This window comes from Antedon mediterranea, chromosome 2, assembly GCF_964355755.1.
Source record: "Antedon mediterranea chromosome 2, ecAntMedi1.1, whole genome shotgun sequence".
Lineage (NCBI taxonomy): Eukaryota > Metazoa > Echinodermata > Crinoidea > Comatulida > Antedonidae > Antedon > Antedon mediterranea.
The window spans coordinates 25,056,783-25,076,492 of NC_092671.1; the positions used below are offsets into that span (position 1 = coordinate 25,056,783).

At 35.4% G+C, this 19,710-nt stretch overlaps 1 protein-coding gene and 1 long non-coding RNA gene across 3 annotated transcripts; both read right to left on the reverse strand.

The window, feature by feature from the left end:
- Positions 1-1,747: 1,747 nt before the first annotated feature.
- On the reverse strand, positions 1,748-2,843 carry LOC140039945 (uncharacterized). The gene is made up of 3 exons (XR_011842670.1): positions 2,730-2,843; positions 2,021-2,081; positions 1,748-1,769 (listed from the first exon to the last, which is right to left on the reverse strand). It is a non-coding gene; the product is annotated as an uncharacterized lncRNA (long non-coding RNA).
- Positions 2,844-8,160: 5,317 nt separating this feature from the next.
- On the reverse strand, positions 8,161-18,930 carry LOC140040767 (NXPE family member 3-like). Of its 2 annotated transcripts, none has more exons than XM_072086934.1 (6): positions 18,811-18,930; positions 15,084-15,342; positions 14,073-14,648; positions 12,977-13,146; positions 12,587-12,642; positions 8,161-12,129 (listed from the first exon to the last, which is right to left on the reverse strand). In XM_072086934.1, exons 2-6 carry the CDS (start codon positions 15,288-15,290, stop codon positions 11,348-11,350), a joined length of 1,791 nt encoding a protein of 596 aa, XP_071943035.1. In that variant the 5' UTR covers positions 15,291-15,342; positions 18,811-18,930; the 3' UTR covers positions 8,161-11,347. The 2 variants fall into 2 exon arrangements, with proteins under 2 accessions (XP_071943035.1, XP_071943036.1); XM_072086935.1 differs by lacking the exon at positions 18,811-18,930 and adding an exon at positions 15,436-15,497.
- Positions 18,931-19,710: the final 780 nt, after the last annotated feature.

Genomic DNA, 19,710 nt, shown 5'->3' on the forward strand with positions numbered 1-19,710 from the left:
TTGTAAAACCTTCTGATGGCTTAATATGTGTTTGTTCGGTAATACATTGAGTTTCAGTGACCACGTCAGGTTTTTGATCCCAGAGTATCTCGTCTTCTATGTTAAATGTAAGTTGGGTCATGTGATTATTACAGGCTACATCATCACCTGACATATTAACATTCGATGTGAGTTCCTTATTGACAATAAAATGCGAAGCGTCTTGTGTGACTCTGTTTACAAGCATGGGAGCTTGTGTCGACTGCATGAGTTTTCTTAAGAACGCTTTGGAACTTAGGTCAGGCTGTGTTGACGTCTCTATAATTAATTTCAAACTTCGGATATATTGGCTACACTCTTCGCAGTCACCACACTGAAGTGGATCAATATCTGTATTTTCTTTTTGCTTATTAGATAAGTGTTTGCTACAAGAATTCGTAAACATTTTTCTTCTTCGAGGAGATGTTGATTTTCCCGGTGTGTCATTCTTTTTATATGGGTACCAGCTCCATTGTCTGCTTATATTCAAGTAAGGATATACATCTGTTTTGTGTTCTTGGTTCATGGTAACGGTAGATTTCCATTTATTATCCATCGGATTATAATCTCCATACGTATCAATCCTTATTTCATGTCCATCATCATACGCATTGCAGCATCGTTCTTCAAGCTCAACGCTGGAATTTGATTGAACCTCTACATCCTCTAGTTTCCGTGTGGTACTGTATTCGAATGATCGACTTGCAATTGTCGTATAGGTGTTATCCTCTAAAAGACCACCATATTCATCCTCTTCATCTGAATCTAACTTCGAATGGCAATCTTGCCAGCTCAAAATAGACTCTTGAGAACTTGTACTTACTTCTGTACGTTCCTTATTGACCAGGGTATGATATGTCATAGAAATATCATCTTGACATTGATCTGGATCAAGGACCCTTGTATCTGAACACGATTTAGAATTACAAGTGTAGTTTGATAGATGATCAATCTGCCTGCCCAATAAGTTTTTATCCAGTTGTTTATGATCTGAGTAAACTCCATTCACTTTGTAAATACTTTGAAGTTGCGAAGGGTTAAAAGCAACTCCAACAGAACAAACACCACCATCTAATTGCGCATTTGAGTGCGCAAGCGTAACGTAGTGCTGTGCATCAGCTTCTTGAGGATAAACACCATTTTTTGCTCTCATTAACATACTCGGTGTGAGTGTAATATCCCCAAGTTCCTTAGAGGACACACTGGGTAAAGCTGGTGTTAACACATCATACTCTGTAGCGGTTTGATAACAATTGTTGGTAGAATTATGGTTGTTTTTTGTTTTCATTTTTTCAATGTCTGTTAATTCTGCAGATGAAGTATTTGTGCTTTCTGCGGGCAATGAGCTTATTTGCACCTGTGGATTTAGACTATTGACTTTAGAATCATAATCCAATATCTGGCTAACCGTGCCATGATCATCAGCTATTGAACAAGTCAAAGGGATGTTATCTGACGAAAGTACTCTTGTCTGTTGTCGGAGTTTATTGGAAGTTTGATGATTATCGTTAATAGTATCGGATAATGTATTCAGTTTTGCTTGGTCCCTGTCCGCATGGTTAGGCTTAACGTTTCCTGAAAAACTAATGCAATGTTTCTCTACAGTGTTACACGTTGATTGATAACTTGGTTTATGCGATGGTTCTGGATGTGAAGAGGAATGTAAAAATTGGTTATTCGAAGAACTGGTATGTTCTTTTTTCATTGGATATGGATCTTCATTGTCAGGCAACCCATCTTCTTGGTCCATTCTGTAAAAAAGCAAAACCCATTTAAAAAATTAAATCTTCACGATTGTAAAGCAATAATAATTGATAAAGAAAAGAAAGATGTTTATATATAAATGTATATTATTTTAATGTGTCACAACGAATTTGTTCCTTAACATTTCAAATGACAGTGAAAGGTTAATTTTACATCTTTTGTAAGAACAACCATGGCTAAAATGCATTAAAAAAAATATGTGTGGTGTCAGTATAAACATGGATTAATAAAGGTATACCTTGCAAGCAAACGAGCTAGTGCTTCCACCATTGCTTTGTAGGACGTGTCTTGTTCTATCCCTAAGTGAGAAAGTATTAATACAGATTACGGTAAGATTTGGGAAGGTACGGATTTGGACTTTTTTTACGGTGTCTTGTGAATCCTGAAGAAGAAGCCTAAAGTTGGTTCCCACTACAGACGGAACGCAAGGACGTAGATGCAACGCAAGCGGGTTGACCAATTACGAGCGACTGTTCGAAAAATCCATCGCTTGTGATTGGTTAAATCACTGGTACGTTGCGTTACGTCACTGCGTTGCATCTCTAGTGGGAACCAATCTTTATACTCATAGGCTACGCCGTAAGTTGATTTTCCACTAGGCGAATTCGCCTAGTGGAAAATCGGCTTAAAAGTAGCTACGGTCGTGCCTAAAGGCTCAGTTGACTAATTATTAATTCAATAATTTTTCTTTATTTCCAGCTTGCCTATCCTAATAATTACTCATGTTTCGCCTAGGCTAGTTAGGGCCTAGGCCTAGGCCTAAATAAATTTGCTAACATTATTGCACATTCTAGGTTACATATGTGAATCGCTTTTCCCCCAACCTCTTAGGCCTAGGCCTGGGCTGGGCTGCTAAGTAGGCTAGGAGGCCACCGTCTTATTTTATTCTAAATATTCATTTACAAGATGCATTCTAAATCGAAACAAAATCAATATAATAGGCTTACCCGTCATCTTGATGTTGTGTAGGCTATAATATACTACCACTACACATCAGCGATATAGATCTTAGTTACCATTTTTTTCTTTTACAAAAGATTGTATATCGGGTATCCTTTTGCATGCTTTTTGACTTAATTCAAAAATAAAGTTTTACACAGTGCGTGAATTGCGGGTATTCGATTTTACGCACGCCCAGCGTACGCGCAAAACTAAAGAACAAAAAAGAGTATAATATAACGCCGATAGCATGCACGGCGATTTTATATTATAAATATCTTAAAACCTCGAACTGCTAGTTAATTGTACATTTTTTCGGTTATAAACCTAAACTGTAAATCGTTTTATTTAAACAAGTGAATCTTTTCCGGATTTCAATTCAGTCATTTTTTAAGTCATTCCACAGACAATTGTTTTCTTTCACTTCACCCTTAATACTTTTGAAAATCGTTTTCAAATAACGAGTACTGTAGTTTTATTCTTAGAAGGGGCGAATGCTGAAAAATCTAAATATAATGGGAGTCGAAATTCTACAATAAAAACTATTTAAGGGGATTTGTAATTGCCAAGAACTACAAAGTCTTCAAGAAAAACAGTAACCATACGATCCAGAAGGAAAAGTTTAAAGTACACTTTGATTTTTATTATGCAGGCCCATTTGTGTCATTCAGTATCCCTAATGAGCCAGAAGACCCTAAAAGTTGTCCACAGTTTTTCAATGATGAAGTCTGTATACAATCAATGAGGATCCACCATCTAGAAAAGAACTAGAAGAGGTTATAACGTCTTTCAAAAAATGGAGGGACAGATAACATCAAGTCAAGTAAAGTAGGTCTACATTACAAGTGAACGCCTGTTTGAATTCCATCATATGCTTATAAGTGTCATTTGGACAATAGGTCCCTAGCTCCTGGCAAGATTACTTGTATTTTTAAGAAGGAGAATGTCAGTGAAGCCACGAATTACAGATGGATATCAATTGGATCAAATCTCAGCAGAATTCTATCCAAGATTATCACATGGAGATTAAAAGAGGCAAATTAAAGTCTTGTCAGTGAGAACCAGTTTGGATTTCGCAGCAATAGATCAACTGCTGATACTATATTTATAACCAGAAAGGTTCAATTATTGCTACCTATATTGATCTCACGGTTGCATAATATAATCACATACCTCAGTAAACATAGTTTCACTTCTAAAAGCTATGTACGGTGGAACAACAACATGCATCAGTGGGATGAAATCTTTTTTTCAAATTTTAAAGTCAAAGTCGGATGCAGACAAGGCGACCAGGAATCGCCTTACCTTTTAAATTTTAAAATTGCTGCATCGAAATTGATAAGGAATTTTCAGATTGATAGCTACAGTATTGAATTTCATTATAATATTCCAGATGGATGCACAAACAGAGAACAGAGAAAAAAGCTAAGCAGAATTGATTGGAAAAAATGAAATGGATCTTTTTGCAGATGACCTTGCGTTATTCTCAAAAAGTGGCATGGGTTGAATGTCTCCCTGAAACGAAAACAACATCTAGCAGATAAAATCTGCTTAAATAAATGGAGAGGATATTGAAAATGTAAGAGATGTTGTTTATTTGGGGCATACTATCACAAATAGAGATTATGACTGCTTCACTGATCATAGAACCTCACGTGCTAAAAGAAGTTTTAAAAGATCATAAATGTATGTATAAGGACTAGAAAGTTTCAGAGGCCTGTCCAGACTGAGAATGAAGAGGTTAGTTTTATGTTGGTACAAAATATTGAGACAATTGGTCAAGAGAGGGTTTGATAGGGCAAGAAATGAGGCCGACCAACTAGATGAGGATAACTACAGACTTTTTTTTTTATTTATTAGAAATTCGACACAATCGCAATACAAATACATCAATATTCATAGAGAAAAATGATGTACATAGACAATGGAACAATAATAATAACAACCACCATGTTAATGGTGTGTCTAGAGAGAATAATGGCATGATAGCCGACACAAAAGTGAATTCTCTCTAAACCACTAACATGCAATAAGAAAACAGAGTACATTCATTCAAAACATTTTTGTCTCAAATATATTTGTATATTGAAACAAAATGATATGTGAAATTGTTAGAGCATCGCCATTTAAAGATTATATCAGTCAGTAAATCCGATATATTGGTCATATCTGTAGAGGACCGAATACGTAAATTACAAAAAAGGATGTTGTTTGCTGTCCCAACAAGACGGTACTATCGTGATCAGTTCTTACGTTAAATGAATGAATGAAATTCTACAAATGTGTAAATCGTTTTCTTTAACAACATTAACTGATTAATTAACAGGAAAATAATAAAGTAGGTGCAGAATATGGATGAATATGGTATAATCCTTAGGCGAATGTAAATGTTAAGTACGATTTCAAATAGCGCGAAGAATTCGTTGCGCAATTTGAATCTGCACAGCATTGTTTAATTGGAAATTGCGCAATTTTAATACAATTTTATTCTTTCCTTCCTGCATTGTTTATAAATTTATACGGGTTTATATGAGCTTTATTAAAATATGGATCGGACGTTCTCGCTCCACTCATTGCGAACATCATTAACGATGTTTTCAGATACCACAAAGACATAGACATAAATAATGGCATTCTCATTACTCTACAAAAGCCAGGAAAGGCTAAATGTCCCGTGTGAAAAATCTTCGTCCATTCGTTCTATTGAACGTAATTAGAAAGTGTGTGTCTCTAATCACGCTGGCGCGTATACGACCAAATATCGAAGAGTTTCTGCCACAGTGCCAGAGTGGATTCAGACCAGGGCGCAGCACTGGCGACGTCGTATTCACACATAGATGGCTGATTGCAAAAGCACAAAGAGTAGATATGGAAATCCATATTACAGGAATTTATATGAGCAGCGCGTTCGACACCATTAATAGAGCCAAATTAATTGAAATTCTAAAAAACATAGTTGACACGGACGAGCTACGAATCATACGCTTTCTCTTAAGCAATACCGGTCTGACTCTAAGAATTAATGGAGCAGATAGCCAACCCCATTTTTGCAGCAACATTGGTGCACCACAAGGTGATAGTCTAAGCCCTGTACTCTTCATCGTTTACTTGGAGAATGCCCTGCGCGGCCTAAGAGATGAGATTCAAGAATACATGATGCCTACAGAGGTGGCATAAGAACAACAATATAGAAATAATTACTAATCATCTAAAGTACCATAATCTATTCGTAAAAGCGGAAAAAACAGAATATAGAGTTGTCAAACGCGATGAATCACAGTGGAAGGAAACAAAGAAGCTGGGTTCATTATTAGGAGATGCCGAGGACATAAAGAGAAGGAAACAACTCGCAAATGTCTGGATACGAAAAGATAAAGTAAAAGAAGAAACACGCATGAAGCTTTACAATTCGTTTGTCAAACCAATAGGCCTACTGACCATCTACAACTGCGGAACATGGGTTTAACCAAAGAAATAGAAACTAAATTAGATACATATTATAGACGCCAATTAAAGCATATGATAAGAGTTCGGTATCCACAAAGGATTTCTAACATACATTTGTATAAGAGATGCAACGCACGACCCTTATCTTTAGAAATCGTCGAAGCACGATGGAAGCTTTTCGGAAATATTATATTATATTGAGACAAGATAGGAATACACCAGCAAATCTGGCACTAAATAATAATAATAATAATAATAATAATAATAACACTAATAATAATAATAATAATGAGCTTTGATTTGATCAAATACTGAAATAACATGCGCTGTTCGAAATATTCTGCGCAATTTGAATATCGATTCAATTTGGGCAAAACAAAAAGTTCATTTTAAATAAAATAATATAAAATCTAATGAACTCAGTTCATTATGTTTTGTGAATTTCCTTTAAATAAGAGGACAACTATAATGGACTTGAATTTCAACGGTATGGAAGTTACCATCTCCATCCCCGGATATGATTCTGATTTATTTTTTCAAAACAGCCTGTATTACTACAATTACATATGTAAGTTGTTAGAAAACGCGTGAATGTTTAGAATTAAGTTATCATCATTTTTAATCAACGATTTCGGTTGAAAAATGAATTGCACATTTGTAGAATTTCTGTTGCACATTTAACGTAAAAGCTGATCGTCTTTTCATTTAAGGCGTGATGTTTGCACATTAGTCGATTATGCCTCGTTAAAGATTTGCACATTTGAGGGCCGGGTGCCATATTTGCACATTGTGAGAGTGCTATGTTTGCACATTTGAGGGTGCCATATTTGCATATTTGAAGGTGCCATGTTTGCACATTTGAGGGTGCCATATTTGCACATTTGAGGGTGCCATGTTTGCACATTTGAGGGTGCAATGTTTGCACATTTGAGGGTGCCATGTTTGCACATTTGAGGGTGCCATGTTTGCACATTTGAGGGTGCCATATTTGCACATTTGAGGGTACCATATTTGCATATTTGAGGGTGCCATGTTTGCACATTTGAGGGTGCCATGTTTGCACATTTGAGGGTGCCATGTTTGCACATTTGAGGGTGCCATGTTTGCACATTTGAGGGTGCCATGTTTGCACATTTGAGGGTGCCAAATTTGCACATTTGAGGGTACCATATTTTCACATTTGAGGGTGCCATATTTGCACATTTGAGGGTGCCATGTTTGCACATTTGAGGGTGCCATGTTTGCACATTTGAGGGTGCCATGTTTGCACATTTGAGGGTGCCATGTTTGCACATTTGAGGGTGCCATGTTTGCACATTTGAGGGTGCTATGTTTGCACATTTGAGGGTGCCATGTTTGCACATTTGAGGGTGCCATGTTTGCACATTTGAGGGTGCCATGTTTGCACATTTGAGGGTGCTATGTTTGCACATTTGAGGGTGCCATGTTTGCACATTTGAGGGTGCCATGTTTGCACATTTGAGGGTGCCGAATTTGCACATTTGAGGGTACCATATTTTCACATTTAAGGGTGCCATATTTGCACATTTAAGGGTGCCATATTTGCACATTTGAGGGTGTCATGTTTGCACATTTGAGGGTGCCATGTTTGCACATTTGAGGGTGCCATATTTGCACATTTGAGGGTGCCATGTTTGCACATTTGAGGGTGCCATATTTGCACATTTGAGGGTGCCATATTTGCATATTTGAGGGTGCCATGTTTGCACATTTGAGGGCGCCATGTTTGCACATTTGAGGGTGCCATGTTTGCACATTTGAGGGTGCCATGTTTGCACATTTGAGGGTGCCATATTTGCACATTTGAGGGTGCCATATTTGCACATTTGAGGGTGCCATGTTTGTATGTATGTACAGTATACTGTAGGTGTGAACATTCGATGACTTGATTTACCCAGTAATATAAACAGGGTGCGCGGTCGTTGCTGCAACAAATTTGCAAGATTTAAACACAATTAAAATAGAATAATAAACGGTATATGTATTTTATTCATAATAACGCATAATATAAACTTTCAACCAAAACAAGGCCTAATCACGGAGGAAAAATAAATAAATGTTTTCATCCATAGTCTAATCTTGCTCACAGGATTCTCCTACACTACTAACGTACCATTTCTGCATTCAACCATGCTCTATCGTTCACCCAGACTTATTCCAGGTTCTAGACCGAGTTTTGACTTATTATTAGTAAAAGAAAAAATATTTTGGCGCATATGGCGTTTTATACGTTCAGACGGTTTATATATTCAGACAAAACTCGAAACGCCGATTGGTGGACTTACATTAAGGTCCGGTTTATAAGTAAAACATGAAGATGAGATTTTTTTTTAGCTCCTCTAAGAACATTTCAATACAAAAATAAATTACTTTTCTAGTAACAATTGTAGTGATTATCATATTGACATATTACATGGATAAAATAATGGAAAACATTTTTCTCCCCCGAGGTAAATGGCAACCAACCACTCTGTAATCAGTAAACCTTAGTAAAGCTTAGGCTCGAACAAATTTACAAACATTAAAATTAAAATCTTTAAATTAAAAAACAGAACTGTATAATATAATAACAGTGATTGTACAATAATACACACATAAAGGATCGGTAGAAAATATACAATAATAATTAGACCAAAATAATAATTATAATAATAACAATAATAATAATAATAATAATATATACGAATTTTTAAAGCGCCAATTCCAGCAACAATTAGTGATCAAAGGCGCTGTGGACTTAGATGTTGTTGTTGACTAGGCCGATTTATTGTTTCACTTTGACAAACAATTTATCTGATAAAATGGTTTTGAAAAATTCAACCAGTAGCACTTATCTAGAGGTAAACTGTCTTTTTTTGTATGAAGCGTAATCGTTTAATTAATTGCTGTAAGGAGGAAGTAGATAAGAGTCTTTATTTTCATATGATTTTCCCGAATTTTAATGTTCAGTATTATTGACACTGTTGTAAATAACTTGCAAACCATAACCGTTGTTATGCAGTGCCAGATTGGAATATCTTAAAGATGTATTGTCTCTTTGACTAAATTTAAAAAAAAAAAAAATTATATTTTCAAAAAAAGTGTGTCATTTTGAAGTATCATAATAGTTATTAACTTTCACCAAAAATTAGTCGAAAAAAAAAAAAATTTAACCGAAATACAGACGTTTTTTTGTTCAAAAAAAAACTTTGACTTCCAGTCAATGTTTTCGCTTAAAACATATCTCATAATGCAACGCGCTTGTTTGGCTACTCTGTATGCATAATCATAAAACGTCAAACACCTTCTCAATCGCGAAGAGTTGTAAACAATCCTAATTAGCATCATGATTGCATAATGCATACTAATGGTTTGAAATCTTTGTTTACTTTCACTCGTGACGATTTTCCAGACAAAATGTAATCAAATTAATTTACCTGTTAATTACGTAAACTTGTTGTTTTTGGCTCGAATTTTCGACTTAAAGTGAATAACTTTAATATTACTTTGATATGGCCAATTTAAATTTAGAATATATATTTTTTTCATTTTTTGTGTTTCAAGGGACAATAAGAAAGAGACCACCACTATGGCAAAAAGAAAACATTACAAAAACTGATTTTTTTTTTAGCAAAAGTTTGTTAAAACTACAAAAATGGCCTAGTGTTGTTTTATTTTCTGAATTATGCCAAGCAAAATGAATTTCCATTTGAAATTGGACAGTACCATTTCTTGAATTCAAAGTTTGTTTCTATTTTTGGGGTCAATATATTTTTAATAATTGATACCTTAATATTTCCATGCATTTTAAATGTTTGTTGTAATTGTCACTAATGTACTCCAAAGTGAACAAGTTACGACACTTGCATCGTACCACTTAGTAAAGCTGGGTTCACACTAGGAATAAGGATGTAATGCAAGAACGTAAGCCAAACGCAAGTAATTCGACCAGTGATACATTGTGATGTAATATTCGTATGTCTCTTGTAATTGGTCAATTCACTTGCATTACACTTACATCAGGTCCCAGTGGGAAGCAAGCTTACACTAGTCAGCCTGTCATGAAGTGGACGACTTAATAACCTCGTATACTAATATGGCAAGTGGAGTAAACATTTTGTACTAATATTGTACCAACAATATCGCCTAACTTTCCTAATAATGCGATCGTAACAAAACATTTTCATTTTAACAAATGGCTAGCATACATTTGTGCAGAATGGATATTATTTGGCAGCTATGACACAATATAATTGAAATATAATACAATTAAAATACAATATTTATAATATATATACAGTATACATATTAAAGATGTATAGTATTAAAGCCCCAACAGAATTTGAATACAATATTCACCTCTTTAGAAAAAAAAAAATCCATTGTTTAAATAGCAACATTAAAATGGTATATTTTTAATAAAAGCATTACCATTTATATACTCAGAGATGGCAGTATAGTGCAAGTATAAATGCAAGTAATAAAAACAAATGGTTAAATTTAACCAGAAACTGTCAGACATTTTGAATAACAATAAAATGGCATATAGGGGCAATATATCTTTTAAAAAAGGCTTTACACTTTTATGATTACAGATACAATACCATACAACTTTATTACAATTATTATCATATAAAACAAATTGAAGTTGAACAATTTAACAGTATAGAGCAAGTAAAATCAAACTATCACAAAAGACAGCTATTAACAGTGGATTTTATAAAGACAGTTATGTACCCAACGTAAAAAGTGTATTTACATCTTTAAAAATGTTTGTAAAGTCGGGTAAACGATGGTTGAAAGGAAGACGGAATGTTTTGGAAGAGTCAGTGGTGTCCAACTCTCATTTTCCAATACTGGAAAGATTTAGCAAAGTAGGAATTGCTGTATTTACACTATGTATTTTATTTGAATTAACAGAGGACTCCTTAATATCAGTTCTTTTTTAAAGAAGACTGGCACGAGTGATCCTCTTCGAACATAGTTAATACATAAACATATTTATAAACCTGTAGAAGTGGTTACCTGTCATTAATACTGTATACCATATCCACTAATGTATAGTTGTGTCATCCCAGAATCTGATCTTTTTCTATGAGTAAATGCCTATACTAATTTTTTACTACTGTAATATAATAACACCATAATGTAAATTAGTAAAATGCTTTAGAGCTACTTGCTATTGTGGACATATATATGACAACAACATATTTATTTCATTAGCAACAATAATTTCAGGTGGGTGAACTCTGTCTTTAGACTCATGACTCGCCGTCATATCCCATACATCCAGGATAATAACTTTGGAACATCCAGAGAATATTTCTCGCATTTCTTGGTCAAGATCTTCGGCTAACCAATCACTAGTGTACAGACTCATAGATAAATTTGGATGTTCTCGTGTATTTGCACTTTTTATCACCACTAAACTATCTGGACTACGTTTGTGATAACGATCAATTGCTGCTCGCAGTGTCAATAAACGTTGTCTATAGTATTGAACACTTGTTGCCGTAAAATGAGCCCACAACGACAAACAAATAACTGTGTTTGGAGATGACGGAAGGTCATCAATGGCATTTGCTACATGTACTATTTCACTTACGTACATCCAACTATTTCTTATTGGATACGCATGATGAATATAATAGAGTAATATATTGCGCGAAGAGTCGTACGCTTTTCTCGGACCAACCTTCATATAATAAAGCGCATCGGTGGTTTCTACTGTGTTGCTTAGTTTGGAAGAAAGAAACTCAAACCACTGACGTATAGTTGAGTCTCCGTAAAACAGAATTTCTTTGTTTCGTAGACAGGATTCAGCCTCCTTGATTGTGTACTGATGGGAGCGACAGACATTTGAATACCATACGTCATTGTAGTAATACCCAGATGGTTTCACAAGTGGAAGCCCACGCATACATTTTGGCAGATAATTCTTTGCGATAAGTTTGTTTTCAACTGAAAAATAAAGTTTCCAAAAACTAAACTTACTGACATAATAATGGTTTATTTTGAAACTGAATTTAGAAAAGCATATGATTTTTTTTATTATCATTTTAAGATTTTCAATGGTTGGAAGTCTTTTTGTAACTGAGGAGAACCCAATATCTTCCTTTCCAACGTAAGAATTTTACCAAATCAATTCAAATCAGTGCGAATGGAGCTTTAAAATGCACATATTGCATTCCATATAAGCCCTGACACTATTTTCAGCTGGAAAACTTTGCTCAACTATACAATTTACTTAACTCAAGGTTAGCATTTTCTTAACAAAATCTCATGGCTCTGTATAGATAAGCCAACAACAAAAGTATGAAGTCACTTCTTTTTATTTTAGCCAAATTTAACTTGTATAACAAAACCCCTAACTCTAATGAGATTTTGAAATATCATAATGAAACAGAACATACAGTACCTTTAGCACTTTTAACGTATGCAAAATAATCCAAGCCTTGTATGGGAAACTTGTATCTGAAAAATTAAAAAACATGAATATTTTCATAGTGGTAGTTAAGTATGATTGATTTAATAATTTTAAACCTTGTTTTCTAATAAGGTACTATACACTTTGTTAACCTGTGTAATCATGTGTCATTATTCGTAACCTACAGCTAACCAATAAACTGTGTTGATGTGGGGAGTGAGGAAACATCTCTCATGTGCACAGTGAATAATGACTTTGGTCATCAGTTGTCCAAAATTATACTATGACTGTTTCAAAGTTACAATACAAAAGTAGATATTTGATATATAATTGTAACTATTGTAAAGAAGTTAATCAAATAATGTTGAAAAATAAACTTACTGTAATCTAAATAGTTTAGCTTGATGTTTTGTGACTAGACTGTCTGCTAGCTGCTTAGCCATAGTACTATTAGTTGTGTGCATTTTCCAGTCAGAACATGTCAACACTGGATTTGATGGTGCTACACAGAACCATGGTGAACCAGTTTTAATATCAGTGAAATTGCACACCTAAAAATAACAATTGATTTACGATTTTAATCAATTCAATTTGTAATAAAACTATTAAAAAAAATACTATAAATCTTTCAGCATCAAATGCAAATTATTGTTGGAAAATTTAGGAAGCTTCTAAATATTTTAAATTTTAAAAATCAATTGTTTGTTCAATTTATGTCTGAATATTGGTACTAGGTACAGATGTGTAGTCAACAGAATATGTCATTATATAGTCTGACTAATCAGCACACATCACACCCTTTAAAGTCCTACAGTACATATCTCATCTTAACATAATAGACATGAGGTTCACATTGAATGGACACCAGTTAATTAGTGAATTCATCATGGCACACATGCGACCTGACCTGATATATAGCCAGAAATTACTGAATGAAAAAGAAATTGGAGTAAAAACATTTATTTTTTTACAAGGAGATGGAGTTTTGGGTTTAATAGCACCATAGTGCCTCATAAAGAAACTCTGCCTTAAACTAGGCCAGTATAAAATTGTAATGATTGGTGGCATATTTTTTGTGTCGCAAAAAAAGAATGTTAAATAATTGGAAATATTTTGGAAAAAAAAATGAACCTTTCTACTACTCTGATACATACTCAACTATAATATATATATTTCATTTAACTTTCCTCTAATTTTTCTTTTTTTTCTAGTCAACTGTGATAACACATGGTTAGCATATGTATGGTCATTTTAAATTCAAAACCCAAGGTCAGAAAAAACCTAAAAAATTGTATGCTTTCTGGTTGATGACCGCAAGCGATTGCCTGCTTTCCGTTTGACCGCATCTTACAATGTCACTATTGTGTGCATACTAAACTTTTGACAAAATTTAGGATAAAATAACTTTCAATTTGAACAAAAATATAGATATATTTTTTCTTATATACATTTTGATTAAATGAATGAACTAACTAACCTTCTCAGCTTCAATGCGTACATGGCAACGTGTTACTTCATGGATTTCAAAGTCAGATGAAGCAAACATTCCAAAATAAACAAACCGTTGTGGATGTCGTGCACGTACATCCTTAATAATTTGTACCACCTCACTTGAATGAACCAAAACAACCTGAACTATTACCGAACCAGGCCACCATGCCGTAAAATATGCAGTATATGTACCGTCCTGATTATCAACTATATCACCATTTTGACTTACAGCTGCAGCGTTTGAAAATGAATACATATTTGCACGGAAGTAATCTCCACCATACTTTTTACGCTGACCATACAAGTTCCGAGCTTCAATTTTAATAATGATTTCATCGCATAAATTGTACGTCCTTTCAGAGTTCAGGTTGGAAATAGTAACCGTGGATGTCAGATGACTTGTTGCATTTTCTAAAGTCCCGTCATGATTATGTCTGTTGGGGACAGTGTTGCGTGTTTGTCGTGGTCGAAAACTTGGTGGGCAATACAGTTGCGTGTAATCATCAGTGACCTCATCTGGTAGTATGTTGACCCTATCTACCTCAAAGGTCATAGGTAATACCTATAAGAAAAGATTAAAATTCATACACAACATTTGGATAATAGATAATAAGGTTTACAAATTATTATTTTTTTATTGTAAGCCTCAAAGATCAGAGTCTTACTTTTTTACTTGACTTAATTACATACTTTAAATAACATTCATAATTTTCAAGTCTCTTTCACACAGAGATGTTATTTAATTACTTTAATTCAGCAGCTTCTGTATGAACAAAATGGTAAAACATTTAAAATGCCAGCTTCTAGTATATCTATTACCATTTTGGTTTGAAAGGATCAGTGTGAAAGGGTTCTACTCTATAATGCACGCTTAAAATAAAGGTCAAAGTTGAGATTATCCAGTAAATTATTTGCAAGCTTTATTGTATGAGGAGATGCCAATTTTGCATATTTTGAATGTTTATAAAAATGCTTATAAAAACATGTTTTCAATTACCTGAACAGAATCGATGTTTGTCCTCTGTTGCTGGTACAAAACTGTTGGACCATTAAAGAAAAAATATAGATAGATGGTACTACACACAGACAAGACAACCAGAATGTAGAATGAGAACTCCATACACAGTGTACAGTGATAGCAAAACTGATGTCTTAGTGGCATTGCAGTGGTTTGCCGTTTCCTTGTGGTTGTATGCCTACTCATTGTGCTGGTGTGCCACTATAAATATCCCACCGTTTATTTGCTCATGGCATTACTGAAAAATTAAATTAATTTAAGTTATTAATAATAATAATAATAGTGTCTAATGTTGTGAAACCTCTAAGATCAAACACGTATGGAAACATACTCCAATAATGCAGCTAGCAATCGGCACAAAGTGGCGTCTTGACCTTACCAGGTTCCCATTTGTACAACTGGGGAGAGACGCAGGCAAACGTACGGACTTACTCAGTTACTGTAAGTAATGTGTCTTGCCTAAAAGATACAAGCAATGCGATGAGCGTTGGATTTGAACCCACGATCAGTAGAGTCCAACACACAGTGCCACATAAATAATATAATGAGTATAACATTCTGTACTGTACTTCTACATGACTTAAACACGTTGTGAGTGCAACATGGTTGGTTCAAAATGCAATGTGAATTATACAATTGTCAAAATAACAATTTGCTCAATTTTTAATTAATCTGAAAAATACTTTAAATTGTAATGACTGTTGACAGCTAGGCAGATTACAGTTTATGTTTGTGTGCACATCAGTACCATCCTCATTCTAAGTCTGTGTAAGGTCCAAGTTCAGTGTGATATTTTGTCATGCACCTGGTTGTCTGATAAACGGTAAGGTCCACGTTCAGTGTGATATTTTGTCATGCACCTGGTTGTCTGATAAACGGTAAGGTCCAAGTTCAGTGTGATATTTTCTCATGCACCTGGTTGTCTGATAAACGGTAAGGTCCAAGTTCAGTGTGATATTTTGTCATGCACCTGGTTGTCTGATAAACGGTAAGGTCTAAGTTCAGTGTGATATTTTGTCATGCACCTGGTTGTCTGATAAATGGTAAGGTCCAAGTTCAGTGTGATATTTTGTCATGCACTTGGTTGTCTGATAAACGGTGAGGTCCACGTTCAGTGTGATATTTTGTCATGCACCTGGTTGTCTGATAAACGGTAAGGTACAAATTCAGTGTGATATTTTGTCATGCACCTGGTTGTCTGATAAACGGTAAGGTCCAAGTTCAGTGTGATATTTTGTCATGCACCTGGTTGTCTGATAAACGGTAAGGTCCAAGTTCAGTGTGATATTTTGTCATGCACTTGGTTGTCTGATAAACGGTAAGGTCCACGTTCAGTGTGATATTTTGTCATGCACCTGGTTGTCTGATAAACAGTAAGGTCCAAGTTCAGTGTGATATTTTGTCATGCACCTGGTTGTCTGATAAACGGTAAGGTCCACGTTCAGTGTGATATTTTGTCATGCACCTGGTTGTCTGATAAACGGTAAGGTCCAAGTTCAGTGTGATATTTTCTCATGCACCTGGTTGTCTGATAAACGGTAAGGTCCAAGTTCAGTGTGATATTTTGTCATGCACCTGGTTGTCTGATAAACGGTAAGGTCTAAGTTCAGTGTGATATTTTGTCATGCACCTGGTTGTCTGATAAATGGTAAGGTCCAAGTTCAGTGTGATATTTTGTCATGCACTTGGTTGTCTGATAAACGGTGAGGTCCACGTTCAGTGTGATATTTTGTCATGCACCTGGTTGTCTGATAAACGGTAAGGTACAAGTTCAGTGTGATATTTTGTCATGCACCTGGTTGTCTGATAAACGGTAAGGTCCAAGTTCAGTGTGATATTTTCTCATGCACCTGGTTGTCTGATAAACGGTAAGGTCCAAGTTCAGTGTGATATTTTGTCATGCACTTGGTTGTCTGATAAACGGTAAGGTCCACGTTCAGTGTGATATTTTGTCATGCACCTGGTTGTCTGATAAACGGTAAGGTCCAAGTTCAGTGTGATATTTTGTCATGCACCTGGTTGTCCGATAAACGGTAAGGTCCAAGTTCAGTGTGATATTTTGTCATGCACCTGGTTGTCTGATAAACGGTAAGGTCCAAGTTCAGTGTGATATTTTGTCATGCACCTGGTTGTCTGATAAACGGTAAGGTCCAAGTTCAGTGTGATATTTTGTCATGCACCTGGTTGTCTGATAAACGGTAAGGTCCAAGTTCAGTGTGATATTTTGTCATGCACCTGGTTGTCTGATAAACGGTAAGGTCCAAGTTCAGTGTGATATTTTGTCATGCACCTGGTTGTCTGATAAACGGTAAGGTCCAAGTTCAGTGTGATATTTTGTCATGCACCTGGTTGTCTGATAAACGGTAAGGTCCAAGTTCAGTGTGATATTTTGTCATGCACCTGGTTGTCTGATAAACGGTAAGGTCCAAGTTCAGTGTGATATTTTGTCATGCACCTGGTTGTCTGATAAACGGTAAGGTCTAAGTTCAGTGTGATATTTTGTCATGCACCTGGTTGTCTGATAAACGGTAAGGTCCAAGTTCAGTGTGATATTTTGTCATGCACCTGGTTGTCTGATAAACGGTAAGGTCCAAGTTCAGTGTGATATTTTGTCATGCACCTGGTTGTCTGATAAACGGTAAGATCAGTATTAATTTAACAGTGAAGTACTTTTGATTAACAACAAACAAAATCTTCAAAATATGTTTAGGAACCATGGCTGTACGGTAACTTTCATATAAGTATGATTGCGACGAACCATGTACTTCATAGCGTGACAAGAAAGCGCTAGGCCCCTTTAAACATCCCGTTGTTGCTATGGCGTGACGTAGTTCAAGTCGGACTTGCGCGAAGAAAATAATGTAATTTGTATACGGTTGTAAATAAACATGATCAGCATTATTTTATTATTTGTGGAGCACTGTGGCTCAGTGGTTAGAGCATTGGACTTGCAATCAAGAGGTTGTCGGTTCAAGTCCCGGCTCGGTCACTGAAGTGTTGAGTCCTTGAGCAAGATTTTTTATCCACATTGTTCCTCCCCACCCAGGTGATAGAAATGGGTACCGGTATGTAAAAAGTACTGAGAAGGTAAATCAGACTCGTTTGTGCGGGAAGAGTGGCGTACCCCCCACAAACATACACACTTAGTGGAGTCTAGCCCAAACGCTAAAGAAATGGAGATGGGCACCACGGTCGTTTGCATTAGCTTAGGTTTTGACTATACCTTACCTTATTTTTACATATACCAATGTATATTTAATTATTAATTAAGCTAATATAAAAACAGATATTTTATTCTTCAATATAACTCAACTCAATGACTGTTACATTGTTTATAACCTTGTCATTTTTAAAGTTTAAGCTCGAACTACGAAAAAAATCTGGTTTAAGAATACGGGCTTTAGCCTACTCATACTAGCTAGGCCTACTCTGGTAGGCTACTACTAGCCTAGGCCTAGACTACTACTATAGCCTATGCCTAGTCCACTACTACTACTACACTAGCCTAATAATAAATAGATGAACAGGTCGGTCCTGTTGGGCCTAGCCTGGGCTTAGGCAAGATATGCTTAGTTAGCCCTAGGCTAGCCGGATACTAGCCTTCCCACCTACTAGGACTAGGCCTAGCTTCTAGCCTAGTAAAGTACAGCCAGGCTCATTCATATATAATAGTATTAATACGCATACCCATTCGTATTAGGTTTACCTTTAAAATGTTATGTAGGCCTAGGCTTCATTTTGTTTGGTGTACATCATCATATCCAGGCAGCCCACGTCGCGCACAGACTGTTCCTGGCGGGTGTCATTTTGAGTTTTAACGAAAGAGGGGGAGGACTGAGGAGTACACCAAAAAAGAGTGATATATTCTTTTATTTGGGATTACCAAAGAATATTATCACAAGAATGAGTATTCCGCGATTTTTGCATGAAAAATTTGTAACAGAGAGCTCCAGAGAGTGATGCCCGCCCTCATAAGGGCGGATGTATATAAATAAGACTTGATTTAATAGATATTATACATGTCACATTAAATAGAATTATGATAACATATTTTGCAATTGTAAACTATTTTATAATACATATTTATTAACAAACTAGTGTACATTCACTTTTACAGACAATTATTTACTAACATGCTAAATTGGTTCACAAAAAAGGCCTAACACAGCAACACCAAAAATTAACGAATCGTTACTCAACACGGCCTATTCTTTACCATTGCCGCGTAGCCTACTACTCTCTACGCCCGGTAAATTAAGTATTGTTTTTATGATATAAATTAGTATAAAATACATGTTATTAATAGGATAAAATGTTAAATTTCATTAACATTTATTTGTTTTACCAGAAACAAGTTAAATATAGGAATATTATTAAACTATCCTTCGTGAAAACGCGTAAACACCAACACGCCCGGTCACGCTATCGTAGCGCCCGGTTGATAAAGCGAACTGTTTATACGGCAGTTTTTACTAAATAAATTGCCTAAAGTTGTATACATCCCAGATACATCCTCACTTATGGCGGCGCCCTACCACATGGACAATATTACTGTTACAGGGAAAATCGCGGATTACTCATTCTTGTGATATATATTCATTCTTTG

What these genes read in the sequence shown, in the direction of transcription:
- LOC140040767 (XM_072086934.1), bottom strand. Translation starts at nt 15,290, where the DNA reads ATGAGTAGGCATACAACCACAAGGAAACGGCAAACCACTGCAATGCCA. An exon ending in CAAACATCGATTCTGTTCAG is followed by an intron (nt 14,649 to 15,083) that starts GTAATTGAAAAC and finishes CTTTTCTTATAG; the next exon opens with GTATTACCTATGACCTTTGA. An exon ending in ATACGTTAAAAGTGCTAAAG is followed by an intron (nt 12,130 to 12,586) that starts GTACTGTATGTT and finishes TTTATTTTTCAG; the next exon opens with TTGAAAACAAACTTATCGCA.